General features: G+C 39.5%; 1 protein-coding gene across 11 annotated transcripts in view; it reads right to left on the reverse strand.

Annotated features, from left to right (window-relative positions):
• The window catches only part of LOC110449431 (calcium-dependent secretion activator 1-like), a 101,271-nt gene that overhangs the window by 43,054 nt on the left and 36,075 nt on the right, over window positions 1-22,142 (reverse strand). For all 11 annotated transcript variants that reach the window (XM_021496301.1, XM_021496298.1, XM_021496300.1 and 8 more), the window contains exons 4-5: window positions 1,614-1,707; window positions 264-385 (exon numbers count right to left, since the gene is read on the reverse strand). In XM_021496301.1, the coding sequence (XP_021351976.1) occupies window positions 264-385; window positions 1,614-1,707 (216 nt within the window). The remainder of the gene's footprint in view (window positions 1-263; window positions 386-1,613; window positions 1,708-22,142) is intronic.

A 22,142-nucleotide genomic window follows, 5' to 3' on the forward strand; every position in this document is an offset into this window, starting at 1 on the left:
GACCTCTTACCTTGGTTAAGAAGCCTCAGTCTGACCTTTTGTGACCTCTAACCTTGGTTTAGAAGCCTCAACCTAACCCTTTGTGACCTCTTTCCTAGGTTAAGAAACCTCAGCCTAACCCTTTGTGACCTCTTACATAGGTTTAGAAGCCTCAGTCTGACCCTTTTGTGACCTCTTACCTAGATTAAGAAGCCTCAGTCTGACCCTTTGTGACCTCTTACCTTGGTTTAGAAGCCTTAGCCTGACCCTTTGTGACCTCTTACCTAGGTTTAGAAGCCTCAGCCTGATCAGTCTGTAGTTTCTCCCCTCCTTCCACTTCCATGGTACAGTAGACAATCTTACTGTTGGCCAGCGAGCGGAGACCTTTGACCTCTACAACATGTACCTGTAAAACAAAGGTCACCTTCAACACAATTGTCATCAACGTCATCCTTTTTATTGATTTAGTTACTGACTTGCCTCTTTACGTACATAGTGGTCTGGATTAAATGGATTTTAGAGTCAGTTCAGGGTTCATATTATAAAAGTAGCAACAGCATCTATGATCAAAATCTGAAGAAACCATGTACCATGAAAACACGAAATATTTTACAACTACTTTAACGGATCACAGAACATGTTACACTTCAGATCATTTTCAACAGATACAACAGGAAATGTCAGAGCTACTTATATCCTAAACTTTAACATTCAGCTCTCGACCTCAAAATACCAGCAATCACATCAAAACACATAATCTACAGGTAATCAATTTTTCTTTAATTGAAACCCAGTGATGTGTATCCTCAGGGTTCCCTATCATCCTTGACAGCATCCACTAACAATAACCTTATAGATGTATCAGCTAAATATATGTCGCCTTGGTAAAACACAAGCCGCTTCCTACCGACTCGGCTAGGGAAAATTTCTCTTTAACTCATTCGGTAGAGCGCAGGAGGTCCCTGGTTCGACTCCTAGTGGAGGCATTGAAATACATAAATAAAATTATGAACATCATCCACCGACAAAGTTAGGGTGGATCACTTGTACTATATTTCAGTGAAGGATGACGGGTACCTTTTCCACCATATTGGGAAAAGTACAATGTAACATGTAAAATGAAAATAAAAAGCCGTTATTCGCTATACCTGTAGTAAAATATGTAAAATTACTGCTTATTACAAGCTTAAGAATATTCAATGTCTGCGATTTGGGACACCACATCAGATCAATGGAGATTAAGTCAGGTTTTATTAGCTCAGTAAGTTAGATTCTGTGCTGTAGTAATATTATCTAAAATAAAAGATTTCAAAAATATCTTATAAATCACACTGTAATCTCCAGAGAATTGACATAGCATAGTTACTGACTGGAAGGTCTAAAATTCAAATCATTGGTGAACATCACTTTGTCCTTTAACACTTTACTGTGATTGCTCCAGTCTACTCAGCTGTATAAAGAGGTAGGATGGGAGATTAGCATCCTCTGAGGAAAGAGTCACCCATCATAAGAAACTTTACACTGTGGTAACCTTAATTTAAATCTTGCATTGATCAGAAGAAGATAAAACAGTACCCTTTTTTGAGTGGGAACAAATTTTAATACAAAAGAATTACGATAATGTTAAAACTGACCTCGAGCGTGAACGACAGAACAACGTCTAGTTTGGAGAGACCAGGTTCTGTGTCGTCAGAAATATCCATCTTGGACAGTGAGGAAGGATGTGTCCTGAAAATACAACAAATATTATAATGATATGATGTCAATGGTGTTTGTCCTGGCAATATTTATGAGATTCTGGGAGTATCAATTCTCACACAAACTTGTATACATCCACTGAAGATGTTTAACTCTTCATCAAAGATAAATATTCCTCAATTCACTAAAATACTGGGTGAATTAAAAGCTTTTTTACCAAACAAAACTCTCAGATATTTTGAAAAATTTCATTTTTTTTGTTGAAGAAATGAAAATGAGGGAAATATTATACATGTACATATGTATTAGCATTTTATGCTGAATTACGGTGATCTTAAATTTTATTTTCTGAACTTAGTTTAGAAGAAATGCTTAGGCTTAGCGTATTGTGTTTAATTGAGAGAAAATATTAAAGCTTCTGTGCTGTTTTTAGTCTTCTAAATCTATGTATAACACTAAACTTAATATATTCCAAGCACTAAGACTATTTGACTGTTAATTTGTGACAAAACTATATAGTATGCTAAGCTGGGGTGCAATAAAGACCGCAATATCTTGATACTTTTTTGACAATTTTCTTAAAGTACATTCATGAGGAATTTGAATTTAAATGGATTCGCTTCATAAATAAGAGTGATAAAACAGGAAATGTCTTGAAGACATGAACAGCCCTCTTTGATCATTGAAAATAGTTTCTTTGATGAAATTTTTCTACCAACAGAAATTTTGACCTTGACCTTGGCACCCTGAAATTTGAATATATCATATACATTCTCATACTTGAAAGTTAATAAAAAATCTGTTAAGAAATAATCACTGAGTGATGCCATTGATTTCATTGATGATTTTACATTAATATAAACCCAGTTCTGTGACCTTGGCCTCGACCTTGAAACCCTGATATAAACTCATTCAAGATATTCTCAGACATGTCATTGTATAAAATGATCAAAATCAATTAAAATATGAAGTCACTTGTACGATATGGCTGATTTGAATGATGGAGATGGGTAATACTACATCCCCCACCCGCTTAAAAATGGAGGGGTAGGATATTTTTTCGATACATTTCAGTGTATTACCATAAAGCAGTTAGGTTAACTCTAAAATGTACCGGTGTATCATTTCTGTTTTACCATACATAGTAAAGTTTCCTCTGACAGGTACGTACCGGTGTATCATTTCTGTTTTACCATACTTAGTAAAGTTTCCTCTGACAGGTACCGGTGTATCATTTGTTTTACCATACTTAGTAAAGTTTCCTCTGACAGATACCGATGTATCATTTCTGTTTTACCATACTTAGTTAAGTTTCCTCTGACAGGTACCGGTGTATCATTTCTGTTTTACCATACCTAGTTAAGTTTCCTCTGACAGGTACCGATGTATCATTTCAAATGACTAGCGATAATACAAAATAATATATGTCGTAACGGTAGAAATCAAGATTATTTATACATTCAGAGAGTTTTAAAGATCAATATCTTTCTCGACTTAATCATATTAATGCTACATCAATCTACTTATGAGATAGAAACCACAGCAGATACAGCTGAGAAGTAAAAGGCATAAATACATATTCTTTGAATACATCTCGTAAATCAAAGTTTTCCTGAAGTGCACCTTAGAGCGAAGCTAGTACATTGAAACCTTGTTTATCCTGTCTCCATCAGGAAGTTCAGTAAATTTGACACAGATTAATTATGCAGTTTGATAACTCACTTTCCTGAGGCAAATATTGTGAATAGAAAGCAATGAATTGTTATTTCCTCATTTCATCAGACAGGAAATACTATTTGAAAAACAACAACTTCAAATCTATGAATATATGAGGTTCAGTACATAATTATTGATTTTTCCAGAGCACGAGAAATCAGGATTACTTCTTAATCAGAAGAAGTAGAAAATAGCTAATAGGATTTGCAAGTCATTTAGTGTATGTGGTAACAACTGTTGATATTCCCAATATTCAAGAACATGGAAATTGATTTTATTTCTGTTTCTGCAATCCGGAATCCACTAGTCTGCTAACAATCAGTCTCTGTCTATAATGAGGGATAAAATTAATCTGAGTGGCCCCGTCCGAAACAATCAGGGAATCTCCCATCAGAAGCTTAATGTGGTAGCCAACAGATGGACACGCATTACGGAGTCCACCTTTCCTATATTACTCCGACACACGAAGTGGCAAATGGGACAAAATAATGTCAAACCGGAGATAATTTAAAACATTTCCAATCCAGAAACCTATTCTCAAACTCTGAGATTTACAATGCAATCGGCATTTGAACCTTCGAAAATAATCAGAATTCCTTGAGTTGGTAAATGTATTTTGTGATAAATGACAGTTTTTGAAAAGACTTTCTTGGTTAATGTATGCCGTAAAAACAGACTTTTGATTAATTGCCCGTCGGAGAGGATTATAACGGCATTCTACCACAACACAGATACTTGTCTGCTCAGTGTGACGCAGCACCCTCAGGTCCCCTACACTTCCAATATTTTATCTCTAACATGAATGCAATGAAATACACGACACATTTACGTCAGCTTTGCCCGATATCTTAAGTTTAGGACAGAACAGATATTGATTTCCGTCACAGCATTTTAAATATCTGAAAGTGAAACATCTTTTAACATCTGCGATCCAAATTTGATATCAGCAGGATTCTGTGTTCTCCTCGACAAATTTGATACAAGAGGCCCAGAAGGCCTGTATCGCTCACCTGGATACCAAAGCAATCATGGCAAAATATTCTCCGAATGAGATCAAGGGAATATGCCAGACCCCAAGGCCAATCCTTGTAGCATATCTGTATTAGATTCTTCATGCCCAGCAATTTTATGTATGGTTATGGGGTGGGGATCTCAACTGTTTCCAAGCTTTGACTCAGAAACTAGGTCCCTAGGGTTGTGGCCAGACCCCAGGATCAATTCTAATATCGTGACTGCATTTGTCTCTTTTTGCCCAGCATTTGTATATATAGTTTTGGGGTGGGGATCTCAACCATTTCAAAGTTATGACCCAGGGGTTAAGTCTGCAAGGGTGGGGCAGACCCTGGGGTCAATTCTAATATCATGACTGCATTCGTCTTTTTATGCCCAACAATTGTATATATAGTTTTGGGGTGGGGATCTAAACCATTTCGAAGTTATGACCCAGGGGTTAAGTCTCCAAGGGTGGGGCAGTCCCCAAGGCCATCCTGGAAGCATATGTGCAATCATCTCTTTATACTCAGCAATTGTATATACCGTTATAGGGTGGGGCTCTCAACTGTTTCCAAGCTGTGACTAACAAACTAGGTCCCTAGGGGTTCGGTCAGACCCCAGGGTCTATTCTGATATCATGACTGCATTCGTCTTTTTATGCCCAGCATTTGTATATATAGTTTTGGGGTGGGGATCTCAACAGTTTTAAAGTTATGGCCCAGGGACTATGTCTCCAAGGGTGGGGCCAGACCCTATAGCCATCCTGGAAGCAAATGTGCATTCTTCTCTTTATACTCAGCAATTGTATACCATGGTTATATGGTGGGGATCTCAACCATTTCCAAGTAATACACTTTTTTTGGCCCCACCCCTTAGCCCGGGGGGTCAGCCCCACCATTTGTATAATTTTGAATCCCTGCCTCCCATGAATGCTTCCGACCAAATATGATTGATATCCATGGCATAGTTCTACAGTAGAAGTCGTTTATAGCAATATAGCCAAATTGCCCCCTTTTTGGCCCCGCCCTCAGCCCCACCATTTGTATGAATCCCCACCACCTAGGGATGCTTCCAGTCAAATATGGTTGATATCCACCTCTTAGTTCCAGAGAAGAAGTCGCTTATAGCAATATTGCAAAATTGACCCCTTTTTGCCCCGCCTCTCAGCCCCCTGGGGGGTCAGCTCCATCATTTGTACAATTTTGAATCCCTGACACCTAGGGATGCTTCCAATTAAATATGGTTGACATCGACTTCTTATTTCCAGAGAAGAAGTCGCTTAAAGCAATATAGCCAAATTGACTCCTTTTGGCCCCGCCCCTCAGCCCCCTGGGGGGTCAGCCCAACCATTTGTACAATTTTGAATCCCCACCACCTAGGGATGCTTCCAGTTAAATATGGTTGATATCCACTTCTTAGTTCCAGAGAAGAAGTCGCTTAAAGCAATATTGCAAAATTGACCCCTTTTGGCCCCGCCCCTCAGCCCCCTGGGGGGTCAGCCCCACCATTTGTACAATTTTGAATCCCCACCACCTAGGGATGCTTCAAGTCAAATTTAGTTGAATTCCAATCAGTGGTTAAGAAGAAGAAGACATTTAAAGAAATTGTTGACGTACGGATGCAACGGTATGGCATAAGCTCACCTTGGTCCTTCGGACCAGGTGAGCTAATACATAATAAGCAGGATTCTGTGTCCTCTTCGCCTATCAGCTGTCTGTTGATAGCGTTTATAACCCAGAATGTTGGTGGAATCTTGTTTACATCAATGTTTCTGTTACTGATCTTAAACTACAGATTGGTAATGTAATTTGAGACTGCATCATGTTTCAAGATCAAACAATACACTCAGCTCACCACGAAGACCATATATATAAAACCACTATCACTTAGTATGTCAATGTCAAGCTCAAGCTTCAACAAATGTACAGAAATATTTTTTCCAAACACTAATAACATGTATCGTAATTTTGAAGCTCTAACAAACTGTATTAATAATCATGGGCAATAACTCTTTAACAAGAGGCCTGTGGGCCTTAACGGTCACCTGACATATTTATACAAAGTTTATTTTGTTTTTAACATGAACAGAAATATTATTCAAAGTGACAAAAAACAATAAAACCATCTTATTCAATATCTAGCATACAGATTTAAGACTAAAAAGTATTTGAAACTAGCACCTCTGATTCTAAACAAGGAAAATGAAGAAATTTTAGCACACCGACTCCTTTGGACCCCTCCCTATAGCCCTTGGGGGTAGGGCTGGCTCAAAATTTTCAAAGTATCAAACTGTCAACTCAGGGTTATAATTCCAATCATGTTATTAAAATGTAATATTCAAAATATCATTTGGCATTTTTTTACCAAATTTTGTCCCCCCCCCCCACCCCCTTCCCCAGGGGGTAAACGTGAGACTCTAGGGTCATAAACCTTAAGACCCTTCCATCTATGAAGAGTATTTGTCTTGAGAAGAAGATTTTTGAAATTTCAGTCAATTCGACCCTTTTTGGCACCGCTTATGTTTTTTCCACTGCTGTTTGGGCTCTAAATTTGCTTCTGCAAACGTCTGCATTATGAGGAGATAACCCCCTTCAAAAATTAATTATTCAAATTTCTTACAGAAAAACACCTAGTTTGGCCTTAAAACTAACATTTTTTCTTATTTATAGTGAATCAGTATTGACATATTGAAAAACTTTGTTATGATATAGCCACTGTTTTATTTGCCGCTTTGCTTACCAACAATACATTTCAAAATTCCCTTTTTTCTTACCATCCAAATTCCCTTGATCTATCTGTTCCCTGTAAAATAATGCTGGTGGCAGTATAACAAACGTTTACTCTTAAACAATCTGTACTAAAACACAGGTCTTTTCAATAAGCTTGGATTGACTGAAATTACTGTAGTGGATCAAAGCAGGCTACACATTTTTTTTTCCAGACGAACAAAAATTGTGCAGGGAAACCACATCCATTTCAACAATAATTACATCATAGCGGGCTGTGAAAACAATACACATGTCGGATCAATTTCAAGCCTGTGGATGTCCATTTGGAATCCGACTCGAGACATTACAGTAATGTAAGCGTTTACCACTAGAGCCAACCTCCCACTTGTGCATGACATTTACGACGAGGCATTCAGTGCTTTTCTTTGGCAGCAGGTATAGACAAACAACATGCAAAACGCTGCAATGGGACACCGCGCTATAAAGGGCCATATTGCAGATAAATATTACAACAGACCCAAACATTCTATTTTTGTTTCTGCTGAAGTATTTGCTACCTAAACTGGCTAGAAAACGATTAGCTAATTAGTAATTAGGTTGCCCACCAATAAAATAATTGGTTAGAATTTATTTTTGCAGATTTGGCAATTTTCTTCGGTGTCCTCAAATTCACATCAACAATCAATCTGTTGTACCCCAATGTAACACTCAATAATATTGTTGAATATTATTTTTTTATTGGCGATATCTCAGACTCTGTTGCTATGCCCCATCAATGTACAAAATTCAAATGAGTTTGGACAAACAGTCTTTGCACTAGATTGCGTTCAAAGACATCTAACAGAAATCATAACTTTCACCCATGACCTTGACCAATGACCTTGAAAAGGGTTCATCCTCTTGTAATGCCCCCATTGTTGTATCAAATTATACTGGATAAAAAGCCCTTTGCACTATATAGTGCTTTTAAAAAACCCACTTTAACAGAAATCATTACTTTTACCCACAACCTTCACCCATTTTATCAGAACCCATCCTCTTGCAATGCCCCCTATTAAAGCTTCACACTGGAGACAGACTGTATAAATAACTTTTGCAATTTCCTGCTCACAAGGATGAAACCTGCACTTATAATGACCCCTACTTGACAATATATTAGTGTATAATGCTATAGTTGTCAAATAACTGACAGTGTACGAACTACCACACAACATTATCCACAGATAGAATTGGCATGGTCCTGGTACAGTGATTAACCCTTTCACCCCTTTGTAACTCTATTAGACTCTCCCATGCATTGATCTGGACGAGTCCATTATGGTTACAGTGGTGAAAGGGTTAATTTGGGATTCTGAAACCTATCAAAAAGAGATTTGTATTCTTTGTATTTATTAAGTTATTTTTAATCATGAGAACAAGATAAAGCGTAATGTTGAAGAAGACAGAAACAAAAAATAAGCGTTGGCCCGTTTTTACTAAATAACATGATATCTCTAAACAAAACCTTTCGAGTCATTAGAATACATTACGACTCATCTGAAACAGTCATTCCTGTCAACAATTACACATTACCGTATGCAGCCAACATCCCTTTTATTTTTAAATTTTCAAACACAAGCTATTGAATACCTGTTCTCTTTCAACCATGTCGATGGATTCCACTTCAAAACGAAATTGTTCTGATGAGGCAGATTTGTTACCTAGGTACGCGATTAGAAACACTAGGAGGATAACCACGCTATTGATCTCCGACAGTGACCTGCACGCGCATGTTAACTACAAAGCTGTTTAGCACTCATACCTAATTGGTCTCTTCATTTTACAGCATCCAATTATGTTACTCAGGAAGCCATCGTCACTTTCTAACGCTGACTCATGGACATGTGAATCGCAGTGAATCGCAGTGAATGTGGTAATAAAGCCATGCAATCGTACAATCACTTTAAATCGCGCTATTGTGTCTGTCCTGGTCACATTATAATATATATATTTATATTAAACGAGGATGTGGAGTAATTGTGGTCACGCACGATTTTGACTTTCAACAGTCAAAGAGTACTTATTCAGATCTAACTTAAAATTCAAAACGGAATTGATATACTGTATATTAACATATCTTAGAGGCATTTCATTTTCTGATTTTAAATATTGCCTTAAATTATAATTGTGCTAACTTTGGTTTCTCTGTATAGTTCATAGTTGATTATATTTTGAGTGTGTCAATTCATCTATGTGCTAATCTGTTCACAAAAATAAACATATTATAGTATATGGATTTCCTCATTAATCATTTCAAACAATTATTCACTATCTCCATCTCAATCTTCTAATTTTAGCATGTATCTATGTGTTATACTCCACAGAGACCAAAATGGCTTTAATGCGGAGGGCTAGGGGAATACCATGTCTGTTGTAACATTTAAATGTACGTGATAAACAACTTGTCCAGGTCTTTTCTTGGCATCTCTCCCGTCCCAAACTTTACTATCCTTGGTCATACTTTGATAAATTGGGTGCAAGACATTAATTTATAGCTACTGTTTGAACAAGTTTTGCTGCAGTTTCTGTAGACGGAATTATAATGACCTTTGGTCTCTGTCTGGTACTACAGATTGGGGCGAGAGAAACGTCCCTATCAGAATTGGGCCGTGTGAGGATAACCACATTTGCGTGAGACATGTACAACAGACAGTCAGGCAGTTCTGGATGCAAGATGCACATTAAAACACCCTTCAAACATGCAATTATTTGTTTAAATCTGATGAAAGAAAGAATTCTGAGGAAATGATCTATAAGACATGCATAACTCAACAATAAACATTGTATGTAAAGTAAATCAATATCTGTTGTGATTTTTACAAAAATTATGAAATACCGGATTTAAAGAAAATAAGCAAAAGCTTAAGGACATACAATTTCTCAATTTTAACTAAAGTTTCTATTATAAATCTGGCCTTAAGAGTGGGATATCAAACAACAAGGGAGTCACCGAGACTGTCATTGTGGGAGACGATGAATAAAGAGGTAGCTAACGGGAGTATTACGGCCTGGTGGGAGACAATAGTGAGGAGGTAGCTAACGGGAGTATTACGGCCTGGTGGGAGACAATGAGAGAGGAGGTAGCTAACGGGAGTATTACGGCCTGGTGGGAGACATTAGTGAGGAGGTAGCTAACAGGAGTATTACGGCCTGGTGGGAGACATTAGTGAGGAGGTAGCTAACGGGAGTATAACTGCCTGGTGGGAGACAATGAGAGAGGAGGTAGCTAACGGGAGTATTACTGCCTGGTGGGAGACAATGAGAGAAGAGGTAGCTAACAGGAGTATTACGGCCTGGTGGGAGACATTAGAGAGGAGGTAGCTAACGGGAGTATTACGGCCTGGTGGGAGACAATGAGACAGGAGGTAGCTAACGGGAGTATTACGGCCTGGTGGGAGACAATGAGAGGGGAGGTAGCTAACGGGAGTATTACGGCCTGGGGGGAGACATTAGTGAGGAGGTAGCTAATGGGAGTATTACGGCCTGGTGGGAGACAATGAGTGAGGAGGGAGCTAACGGGAGTATTACTGCCTGGTGGGAGACAATGATAGAGGAGGTAGCTAACGGGAGTATTATGGCCTGGTGGGAGACAATGAGAGAGAAGGTAGCTAACGGGAGTATTACGGCCTGGTGGAAGACATTAGTGAGGAGGTAGCTAACGGGAGTATTACGGCCTGGTGGGAAACAATAAGTGCGGAGGTAGCTAACAGGAGTATTACGGCTTGTTGGGAGACAATAAGTGCGGAGGTAGCTAAAGGGAGTATTACGGCCTGGTGGGAGACAATGAGGGGGAGGGAGCTAACGGGAGTATTACGGCCTGGTGGGAGACATCAGTGAGGAGGTAGCTAACGGGAGTATTACGGACTGGTGGGAGACAATGAGAGAGGAGGTAGCTAACGGGAGTATTATGGCCTGGTGGGAGACAATGAGAGATAAGGTAGCTAACGGGAGTATTACGGCCTGGTGGAAGACATTAGAGAGGAGGTAGCTAACGGGAGTAGCTAACGGGAGTATTACGGCCTGGTGGGGGACAATGAGAGAGGAGGTAGCTAACGGGAGTATTATGGCCTGGTGGGAGACATTAGTGAGGGGGTAGCTAACGGGAGTATTACGGCCTGGGGGGAGACAATGAGAGAGGAGGTAGCTAACGGGAGAATTACTGCCTGGTGGGAGACATTAGAGAGGAGGTAGCTAACTGGAGTATTACGGCCTGGTGGGAGACAATGAGGGGGAGGGAGCTAACGGGAGTATTACGGCCTGGTCGGAGACAATAAGTGCGGAGGGAGCTAACGGGAGTATTACGGCCTGGTCGGAGACATTAGAGAGGAGGTAGCTAACGGGAGTAGCTAACGGGAGTATTACGGCCTGGTGGGGGACAATGAGAGAGGAGGTAGCTAACGGGAGTATTATGGCCTGGTGGGAGACATTAGTGAGGAGGTAGCTAATGGGAGTATTACGGCCTGGTGGGAGACATTAGAGAGGAGGTAGCAAACTGGAGGATTACGGCCTGGTGGGAGACAATGAGAGAGGAGGTAGCTAACTGGAGTATTACGGCCTGGTGGGAGACAATGAGGGGGAGGTAGCTAACGGGAGTATTACGGCCTGGGAGGTAGCTAACGGGAGTATTATGGCCTGGTGGGAGACAATGAGAGAGAAGGTAGCTAACGGGAGGATTACGGCCTGGTGGAAGACATTAGTGAGGAGGTAGCTAACGGGAGTATTTCGGCCTGGTGGGAGACAATGAGTGAGGAGGTAGCTAACGGGAGTATTACTGCCTGGTGGGAGACATTAGAGAGGAGGTAGCTAACTGTAGTATTACGGCCTGGTGGGAGACAATGAGTGAGGAGGAAGCTAACGGGAGTATTACGGACTGGTGGGAGACAATGAGAGGGGAGGTAGCTAACGGGAGTATTACGGCCTGGGAGGTAGCTAACGGGAGTATTATGGCCTGGTGGGAAAACATTAGTGAGGAGGTAGCTAACGGGAGTATTCCGGCCTGGTGGGAGACATTAGTGAGGAGGTAGGTAACGGGAGTTTTACGGCCTGGTGGTAACCGGAGTATTACGGCCTGGTGGGAGACATTAGTGAGGAGGTAGGTAACGGGAGTTTTACGGCCTGGTGGGGGACAATGAGAGAGGAGGTAGCTAACGGGAGTATTATGGCCTGGTGGGAGACATTAGTGAGGAGGTAGGTAACGGGAGTTTTACGGCCTGGGGGGAGACAATGAGGGAGGAGGTAGCTAACGGGAGGATTACGGACTGGTGGGAGACAATGAGAGAGGAGGTAGCTAACTGGAGTATTACGGCCTGGTGGGAGACAATGAGAGTGGAGGTAGCTAACGGGAGTATTACGGCCTGGTCGGAGACATTAGTGAGGAGGTAGCTAACGGGAGTATTTCGGCCTGGTGGGAGACAATGAGTGAGGAGGTAGCTAACGGGAGTATTCCGGCCTGGTGGGAGACATTAGTGAGGAGGTAGCTAATGGGAGTATTACGGCCTGGTGGGAGACATTAGAGAGGAGGCAGCTAACGGGAGTATTACGGCCTGGTGGGAGACATTAGTGAGGAGGTAGGTAACGGGAGTTTTACGGCCTGGTGGGAGACAATGAGAGAGGAGGTAGCTAACGGGAGTATTACGGCCTGGTGGGAGACAATAAGTGCGGAGGTAGCTAACAGGAGTATTACGGCCTGTTGGGAGACAATAAGTGCGGAGGTAGCTAACGGGAGTATTACTGCCTGGTGGGAGACATTAGAGAGGAGGTAGCTAACGGGAGTATTACGGCCTGGTGGGAGACATTGAGAGAGGAGGTAGTTTACGGGAGTATTACGGCCTGGTGGGAGACAATGAGAGAGGAGGTAGTTTACGGGAGTATTACGGCCTGTTGGGAGACAATAAGAGCGGAGGTAGCTTACGGGAGTATTACGGCCTGGCGGGAGACAGTAAGTGTGGATGGAGGTAACTAACGGGAGTATTACGGCCTGGCGGGAGACAGTAAGTGCGGACGGAGGTAGCTTATGGGAGTATTACGGCCTGGCGGGAGACAGTAAGTGCAGACGGAGGTAACTAACGGGAGTATTACGGCCTGGCGGGAGACAGTAAGTTGGGACGGAGGTAACTAACGGGAGTATTACGGCCTGGTGGGAGACAGTAAGTGCAGACGGAGGTAACTAACGGGAGTATTACGGCCTGTTAAGAGACAATGACTGCAGAAGTAGTTTACGGGAGTATTACAGCCTGGTGGGAGACAATAAGAGCAGAGGTAGCTTATGGGAGTATTACGGCCTGGTGGGAAGAGAAGGCGATAAAGACATCTACAGGAATAGAAGTATTGATCTCAGGTTCAATATCTATTATAGTTGGCAGAATGCTTGTGTGGTATCTATTTAAACAATCAGCTATCTTTAACAAGATTCTTACGTTTTCACAGTTTATTGATGAGAACGAAATCGTAAAACTGTACTCGAGTATGTTACTGATTGAAAAAATCTTGGTAAGACAATTGAAATCAATTTCTGGAGATGGTTTGTTAGGGTTTTTCTTTGAGTGTTTATCCAACCACTGTATCATCACATTAGATAAGTCTAGCTTTTGTGGATTTCTTCCTGAAACTAATTTGTTTTATTTAAATTCGGGCAACACCAATAGTCCATAAATCTAAGGTGTAATTCTCTGTCAGGAAGGCAATGAAATTAATCGTTAATCTTCCACATATTGTTCTTGCCACATCGATATACAGCGGAAATAAAATATCAGTTCAGTATGGCACTTTTCAGTAGTTCAAACAAGGATGGTTACCAGATACCAGATATCAAAAGAACTCGGAAATCAATGAAATTTTAGGTTATGTCTATTTTGTACTTATTAGTGACCATAATTTGATCTTTTCAAGTTCCTTCTTTTCGTGGGTAGCAGAACTTGATATAAATATTAATAAAATAAAATCAAAATTGTTTTATTACATTGCCTCAAAATCTGAAAATTCCTTTTCAAGATAACATCTAGAACCATTGGCCAATCAGATCATGTCACTCTCATTTTCATCAAAAACAAAACCATCAAAATAAAACGAAAAAAAAAATTGTCCAAACTTTTACTTGCCTGATTAATTTTTTTGTTGTTGACAAATTTCTAAAATAGTAAAACGATCTTGACTTTGATGTTTGCTTCCTGAAAACCAAATTGATTTGAATTTTCTCGTTTTTCATACTGAAGCATTGTGAAAAGATGAGCGAAATCTGTTAACAAATAAAGTTACTGGAGTGATGTCACTTGATTGGTTGACAGATTTCTATAAATAGTAACAATGACCTTGGCATTGATCTTGGAAGCCTGAAACTATAGATCTTTGTATAAAGTCTGATTAATTTCTGTTATGAAATGAAGTCGCTCGAGTGACGACATTGAATTGCGACGAGGCAGGGCTCCTAGGAAACAATCGGGTGAAATTGGACCGATATGGGTAACACTATAGTCAGAAAGAATGACAGAACAGCGTTCAGCAACAACGTTCTTTTTCTTTGCATATTTATAAGCTTTACATAAATTAATAGAAGGAAGGCATCATTTCAGATAAGTGGTGTAAATGTGATGACCACAAATACAGAATAATCAGTTCCATCGGTCAGTGGCCAAAGTGACTTCACACTGATGGACATTGGTCAGTTCGACGTGAAACTGTACCATAACAACCAAAAAGATAGACGGTGCTTAAGTTGAGAGTAGTGTAAAGCTAGCACTGCTGTACAGTTGTACAAAACATGGATTTAACAAATCAACATGGACCTACAAGTATTATATCATAAACAATATAAAAACTAGTAAAAAAAGAAGTTCTGTATTTGGCGGACAAAGAAGAAAGAGCCTGGAGGTTTAGATCGCTGGTCATAAGCTCTGTGAGGTGATAATGTAATCCATCTGTAGCTGCACAGCAGTGTGCATCACTGAACTCATTCACCCCTGAAGACACATTTGAACTCTTCTAATTCAAAGGTTGGAATAGTTCATCATGAAATTGCAGGGGTGAATGAGTTAAGGGAGCCGACTAAATATTGCATGGCAGCCTGGAATTTTCCTCCTCCAGCTTCTCCCAGTTTTGTGCCATTTCTTAAAGGAACGCTCTGTTTTCATCTGCATTTTGACATGTGAACATTGAAGGCTGAGAGACGGGAAGGTTTCCGTTCGCCGTATGATAAAACGGCTCTCGGTGCATAAAACATCATGCAATCACGTGGTGGGCTCAAGCTTCATCGGAAACTCAATCCAATATCCAGATAACAGTAATGTTAAACTGCACTTCTCCTTACTCTCAGCTAACATTAATATTTTTTCAAAAAAAAGAGACATGTGCATTTTTTCTAACCCATTTGTTTTTTATTTTTGCTTTAATAGCACACTATCACACAGAGAAAATTCATATAATCATTACATCATTTCATTTATCCACATATCTGTATCACCTGTTTGTCCTCTGTTTTCCCTAAACAGGAATTATAGACATGACTAGAGCAATACATTAGCCCTGCTGTTTAAAACACGACTACCTCAAAGACAGCGCGATAAAAACGTTTTATCAGTAAACTTTTAAAATACATTCAAATCAAAAACTTAAATTGTACCAGAGTGATTAAAAATTCCCATCTGATGACCAGGACCACAATATTTGGTTATTATTTCCCATATTAATTAAAAATTGCATTATGAAAATTTGAAATATGAATCATTGATCTTATAGGACATTGAACAACTTGGCACTGAAGGTGTTGTAATTGCCGGTGTGATTGTACTGGGTTCTATAAAGCTATAATCCTATGAAGATGAATGCCCCGGGGTACAATACAGAAAAAAGGGATTGTAGATAAGTGAGAAAAGAATATGTCTTTAACACCCCAAGTGTCGCAATGGAGGCAACAGATCAATTCTGACTTCTTTAGTGTCCCCTAAGCAGACGACAATAAAGAAAGCATCTGATTCCTCAGGGCCCCTCTTATGATATATACACTAAGATACAACACGCCTGTTCTCCCCTCAAACGTGCAGGGGTTTCCGAATTAGAGAGCTATTCATTCCGAGTACTGTTTTTTTTCTTTTTTCTAAATGAAATGCTGATTTGCAAAGGCACCATGGGCTACACATCAACAGGGTCATTCAACCCAGTGTACTTGCCCATAGACACTATCAAAAGATTGGTATTTTTCCCTAGCATTTGCACAGAGTCAGAGCCTGTTGGAAAACACAATCTGCAAATTAAAAACTAGCACATTTTAAAATATTTCCAACAACCCAAACCATGCCGTTTATAAATTACTTCTCCAGAACTTATTACCGGATATTGTAAAGCCAAATGACCTTGTATGATAAGATATATATTGGTGCACACATTCATGCATTTCACCAGCCAACAACACCAATCGAAGTACAGTTGTACAGGGAACGGATAACAATTTGACAATGACCTTGACCAGAACATGACCCCTGACCTTTGACCTCAACCTTATAGGCCATGACCATAAAAAATACACCAATCACATGTTCAGTACATGCATCCATACAGAAATTGCACAATTTACCTCAGAAAAAAAATTAACTGGTTTCAGAAATTAAGTTTCACTAACGAGTATTTCATGAAACTGTTTAAATTAATCAGTCGCTTTTAGGAAATTTCTGTTGCAATAACTATATCGAATTATGAGATCAAATTTTATCAGGCTAAAAATAAATGTGTATCGATTGATGTTGCTGCTATTTATAAAATTACAGTTAATATTCTGAAATGAAATCAGAAATTGAATAAACTATTTTACAATTAAACTAATATGGCACTCCTTTTCGTAGCATATTGATATTTACAAGTATAAAATGATAATTGAAACCAAAATTTAAAAAGCTGATTTATGGATAATAGATTATTACTAAGCTTTCATCCTCCATATGACATCTAAACTATCTTAAATGTTTTTTTAAGTTTAGAAATTTATGATATTGAGTCCATCTAATTTACCTTGTCAAAACTCAAATGCTTTTGTTAGATAATCCTGAATTATTTTGATCAAATGAATTTTTGTTTTCAATCCTAGAAATGAAGTAGAAGAGAGGGAAGGATTATAAAAGTTAGCACATATTAGTTAATTGAAGCTTTCTGAATCTTGTTAGAGACAATTGTATCTAAATGGTTAGTTTGTGTACTACAAGTTTAGGATTCCTCTAAAGGAATGGAAAAAATAAATTAATTTGGAGTTAAAACAGCATTTATTCTGAAACACTGGTTTTCAAAAAAAAATAATCCAGATAAACACGTTTTCTCGATTCACTTGCCAGGTTAACAATAGCAGTCAATGAATGACTTGAATTTCCTAAATATGTGTATCTGGAAGGTAACCTTTCAAAAATATATTTGTTTTTGCCTTAAGAATCTGTAACATTGATGGTTTCTTACCTAGGATTAAGGTATTAGTAAGGTTTTAGAATTGATAAGGGTCTGAGTATCTATCAAATGCAGATTGATGAAAAAGTAGTCTATGAGGTATTAATAAATACTTGTATAAGCTGCCTGGAGGTTGAGCGTGGTAGTCTATATATACTTATGCACGATAGACTCTATAGGTCAACTGGAGACCAGCCATTGGCTCCAGTCAAACTAGATGCAGAAGAACAGGTCAAAGTTCAGATCCATCAGTGCTGACCCCTTGCTTGGATACAGAGAGGACCCAGAGAGGAGCGTGCAGACACAGCCAAGTATTTTACTTACAATATTTTACCATAGATAAAGGGACAACACAAAAGATCTACCAGCATGGATGTACGTCTATACCTGAAATCAACAAGTGGCGATCGAAACAAGTCTAAATCATCACTTAGTCTTAGTCTATACCTGAAATCAATAAGTGGCCGACAGAACAAGTCTAAATTATCACTTAGTCTTAGTCTATACCTGAAATCAACAAGTGGCCGACGGAACAAGTCTAAATTGTCGCTTACAGTCAAACACCACATCTAGACCTGAAATCAACAAGTAGCGGACAGAACAAGTCTAAATTGTCGCTAACAGTCAAACACCACACCTAGACATGAAAACAACAAGTAGCGGACAGAACAAGGCTAAATTGTCGCTTACAGTCAAACACCACATCTAGACCTGAAATCAACAAGTAGCGGACAGAACAAGTCTAAATTGTATCTAACAGTCAAACACCAACCACATCTAACCTGAAATCAACAAGTGGAGGACGGAACAAGTCTTAATTGTCGCTAACAGTCAAACACCACACCTAGACATGAAAACAACAAGTAGCGGACAGAACAAGTCTTAACTGTCGCTTACAGTCATACACCACGTCTAGAGCTGAAATCAACAAGTAGCGAACAGAACAAGTCTAAATTGTTGTTTACAGTCAAACACCACACCTAGACATGAAAACACCAAGTGGAGGACAGAACAAATCTAAATTGTCGCTAACAGTTATACACCCCGTCTAGGCCTGAAATCAACAAGAGGAGGACGGAACAAGTCTAAATTGTATCTAACAGTCAAACACCACATATAGACCTGAAATCAACAAGTGGAGGACGGAACAAGTCTAAATTGTCGCTAACAGTTATACACCACGTCTAGACCTGAAATCAACAAGTGGAGGACGGAACAAGTCTTAATTGTCGCTAACAGTCATACACCACGTCTATACCTGAAATCAACAAGTAGCGGACAGAACAAGTCTAAATTGTCGCTTACAGTCATACACCACATCTATACCTGAAATCAACAAGTAGCGGACAGAACAAGTCTAAATTGTCGCTAACAGTCAAACACCAGGTCTAGACCTGAAATCAACAAGTAGCGGACAGAACAAGTCTAAATTGTCGCTTACAGTCATACACCACGTCTAGACCTGAAATCAACAAGTGGAGGACGGAACAAGTCTTAATTGTCGCTTACAGTCAAACACCACGTCTAGACCTGAAATCAACAAGTGGAGGACGGAACAAGTCTAAATTGTCGCTAACAGTTATACACCACGTCTAGACCTGAAATCAACAAGTGGAGGACGGAACAAGTCTTAATTGTCGCTTACAGTCATACACCACATCTATACCTGAAATCAACAAGTGGAGGACGGAACAAGTCTTAATTGTCGCTAACAGTCAAACACCACGTCTAGACCTGAAATCAACAAGTGGAGGACAGAACAAGTCTTAATTGTCGCTAACAGTCAAACACCACGTCTATACCTGAAATCAACAAGTGGAGGACGGAACAAGTCTTAATTGTCGCTTACAGTCATACACCACATCTATACCTGAAATCAACAAGTGGAGGACGGAACAAGTCTTAATTGTCGCTTACAGTCATACACCACATCTATACCTGAAATCAACAAGTGGAGGACGGAACAAGTCTTAATTGTCGCTTACAGTCATACACCACATCTATACCTGAAATCAACAAGTGGAGGACGGAACAAGTCTTAATTGTCGCTTACAGTCATACACCACATCTATACCTGAAATCAACAAGTGGAGGACGGAACAAGTCTTAATTGTCGCTTACAGTCATACACCACATCTATACCTGAAATCAACAAGTGGAGGACGGAACAAGTCTTAATTGTCGCTTACAGTCATACACCACATCTATACCTGAAATCAACAAGTGGAGGACGGAACAAGTCTTAATTGTCGCTTACAGTCATACACCACATCTATACCTGAAATCAACAAGTGGAGGACGGAACAAGTCTTAATTGTCGCTTACAGTCATACACCACATCTATACCTGAAATCAACAAGTGGAGGACGGAACAAGTCTTAATTGTCGCTTACAGTCAAACACCACGTCTAGACCTGAAATCAACAAGTGGAGGACAGAACAAGTCTAAATTGTCGCTAACAGTCAAACACCACGTCTAGACCTGAAATCAACAAGTGGAGGACAGAACAAGTCTTAATTGTCGCTAACAGTCAAACACCACGTCTATACCTGAAATCAACAAGTGGAGGACGGAACAAGTCTTAATTGTCGCTTACAGTCATACACCACATCTATACCTGAAATCAACAAGTGGAGGACGGAACAAGTCTTAATTGTCGCTTACAGTCATACACCACGTCTAGACCTGAAATCAACAAGTGGAGGACGGAACAAGTCTTAATTGTCGTTTACTGTTTGTTTTCATAAAATCTGTTTTACCAAAATTTATTTATTTGAATATGTTACAAATATGTCTCCTTTTCTTTAACAGAGATAATGACTCTTAAGTAATTGCAAAGTTTTGGAAAAGTCTTCTTATCAAGAGAACTTACTATACTTTAGAAACCCTAGTCATATCCTTTTTTCAAAAACAGTTTTTTTCACCATAAAGAGGTCCCCTTGGCCTGTAACCTAACCTTATAAACCAAAAGTTAACAAGAGGCCCAGAAGGCCTGTTTCGTTCACCTTTTTGTTTTGTTACATGAAACTGACATATAGGTAACTTCAGACCAACTTTGGGAACTAGAACACAAGACATTTTAACATCTCTTAAACACTTCTCAAGATATTGTTGTTTGAAATTTGAAATTGTAATTTTAAAGCTTTTAACCCACAATGACCTTTGACTCCAGATAGCACTTAAAGTAGACATTTGACCTTGTTACTGTAGTTAAGAAAAAGATTTGCACTGCTGTTCTACATAACATACCCAAGTATCATGACTCTAAACCAAATGCTTCTTAGGATATCGTCGTTTGATTTTTTTTTACATTTTTTGACTCCTGCGACCTTGAAAGTAGGTCAAGGTCATTTTAATGAGGAAACTTTATAGCACCCCAACCCAGGTACCTACTGGCCAAATAGTATGACCCTGGGCCTTATGGAACTTGAGAAGAAGATTGTTAAAGCTTTTCACCAATGTTGACATTTGACCCCCGACTAGCACTTAAAGTTGACATTTGACCTCATTACTGTAATAAAGAAAAAGATTTGCACTGCTGATCTTCATAACATACTTAAGTATCATGAATCTAGTCCGAATGGTTCTTAGGATATTGTTGTTTGAAGTTTTTAACATATTTGACACCTATGACCTTGAAAGAAGGTCAAGGTCATTTTAAAGAGGTACTTTAAAGCACTCCATCCCAGGTACCTACTGGCCAAATATCATGACCCTAGGTCCTCCAGTTCTTCAGAAGAAGTCGTTTAAAAGAAAAAGATGACGGATGGCCGATGGCCGCCGGCCGCGCAGTACGGCATAAGCTCACATGGCCCTTCGAGGCCAGGTGAGCTAATAATGAAAAAAATCCTTCCATCCAGTGATGGTGGTATTAATATAGTCCATTAACAAAATTCCTAAACACCCCATCAGAATTACAATGACAAAGTCTCATCAATACCATAAAGGAAGGTTTATTACGGCCTTAATACCAATGTGATTACTGCGACAGAACAGTGCCCCCTGATCATGGCCCATTTAATGTCCGCCATCAACAGAATTACCCGACTGCGTGTCAGCAACGCTGTACTCAAAGGAAAGAAAGATGCCTACAAGTCTATACAAAAGGCCCGATGAGCCTACTTTGCTCACCTGTTGTTCAATGCTGATGGACAACACGTCTCACATTTGTGACCTTCGAGGGGGGGGGTCAAGGTCAAATATATTCAAAAGTTGATAGTAAGAAAGCTACCACTAAAGACTAAATATCATTTATGCCAGAGGCATTATGTGATTAATCTACACCTTATGGATGTTTGCTGAAATATGTCAACTTATTTTACTTAATATGTGATCATCAAAATTAGTAAAAGTCATTTATCTCAACAAACTTTAACAAGTTGTTTGTAAGTTTTTTAATCCTTTAATCCTGCAACATTAGAAGTATGTCAAGGTCATTCACCTGAGATAACTTGATGGACGGTAATCATCCTCACAAGCCTCAGGCAAAGAATCAGGACTATGGATCTTAAGGCGTTGTTAAGAATTGTTGCCAGAAGGGCGCTGGATGCTACACTTTCTGAATTAAA

This window comes from Mizuhopecten yessoensis, unplaced genomic scaffold (assembly GCF_002113885.1).
Source record: "Mizuhopecten yessoensis strain PY_sf001 unplaced genomic scaffold, ASM211388v2 scaffold4611, whole genome shotgun sequence".
Taxonomy (NCBI): domain Eukaryota; kingdom Metazoa; phylum Mollusca; class Bivalvia; order Pectinida; family Pectinidae; genus Mizuhopecten; species Mizuhopecten yessoensis.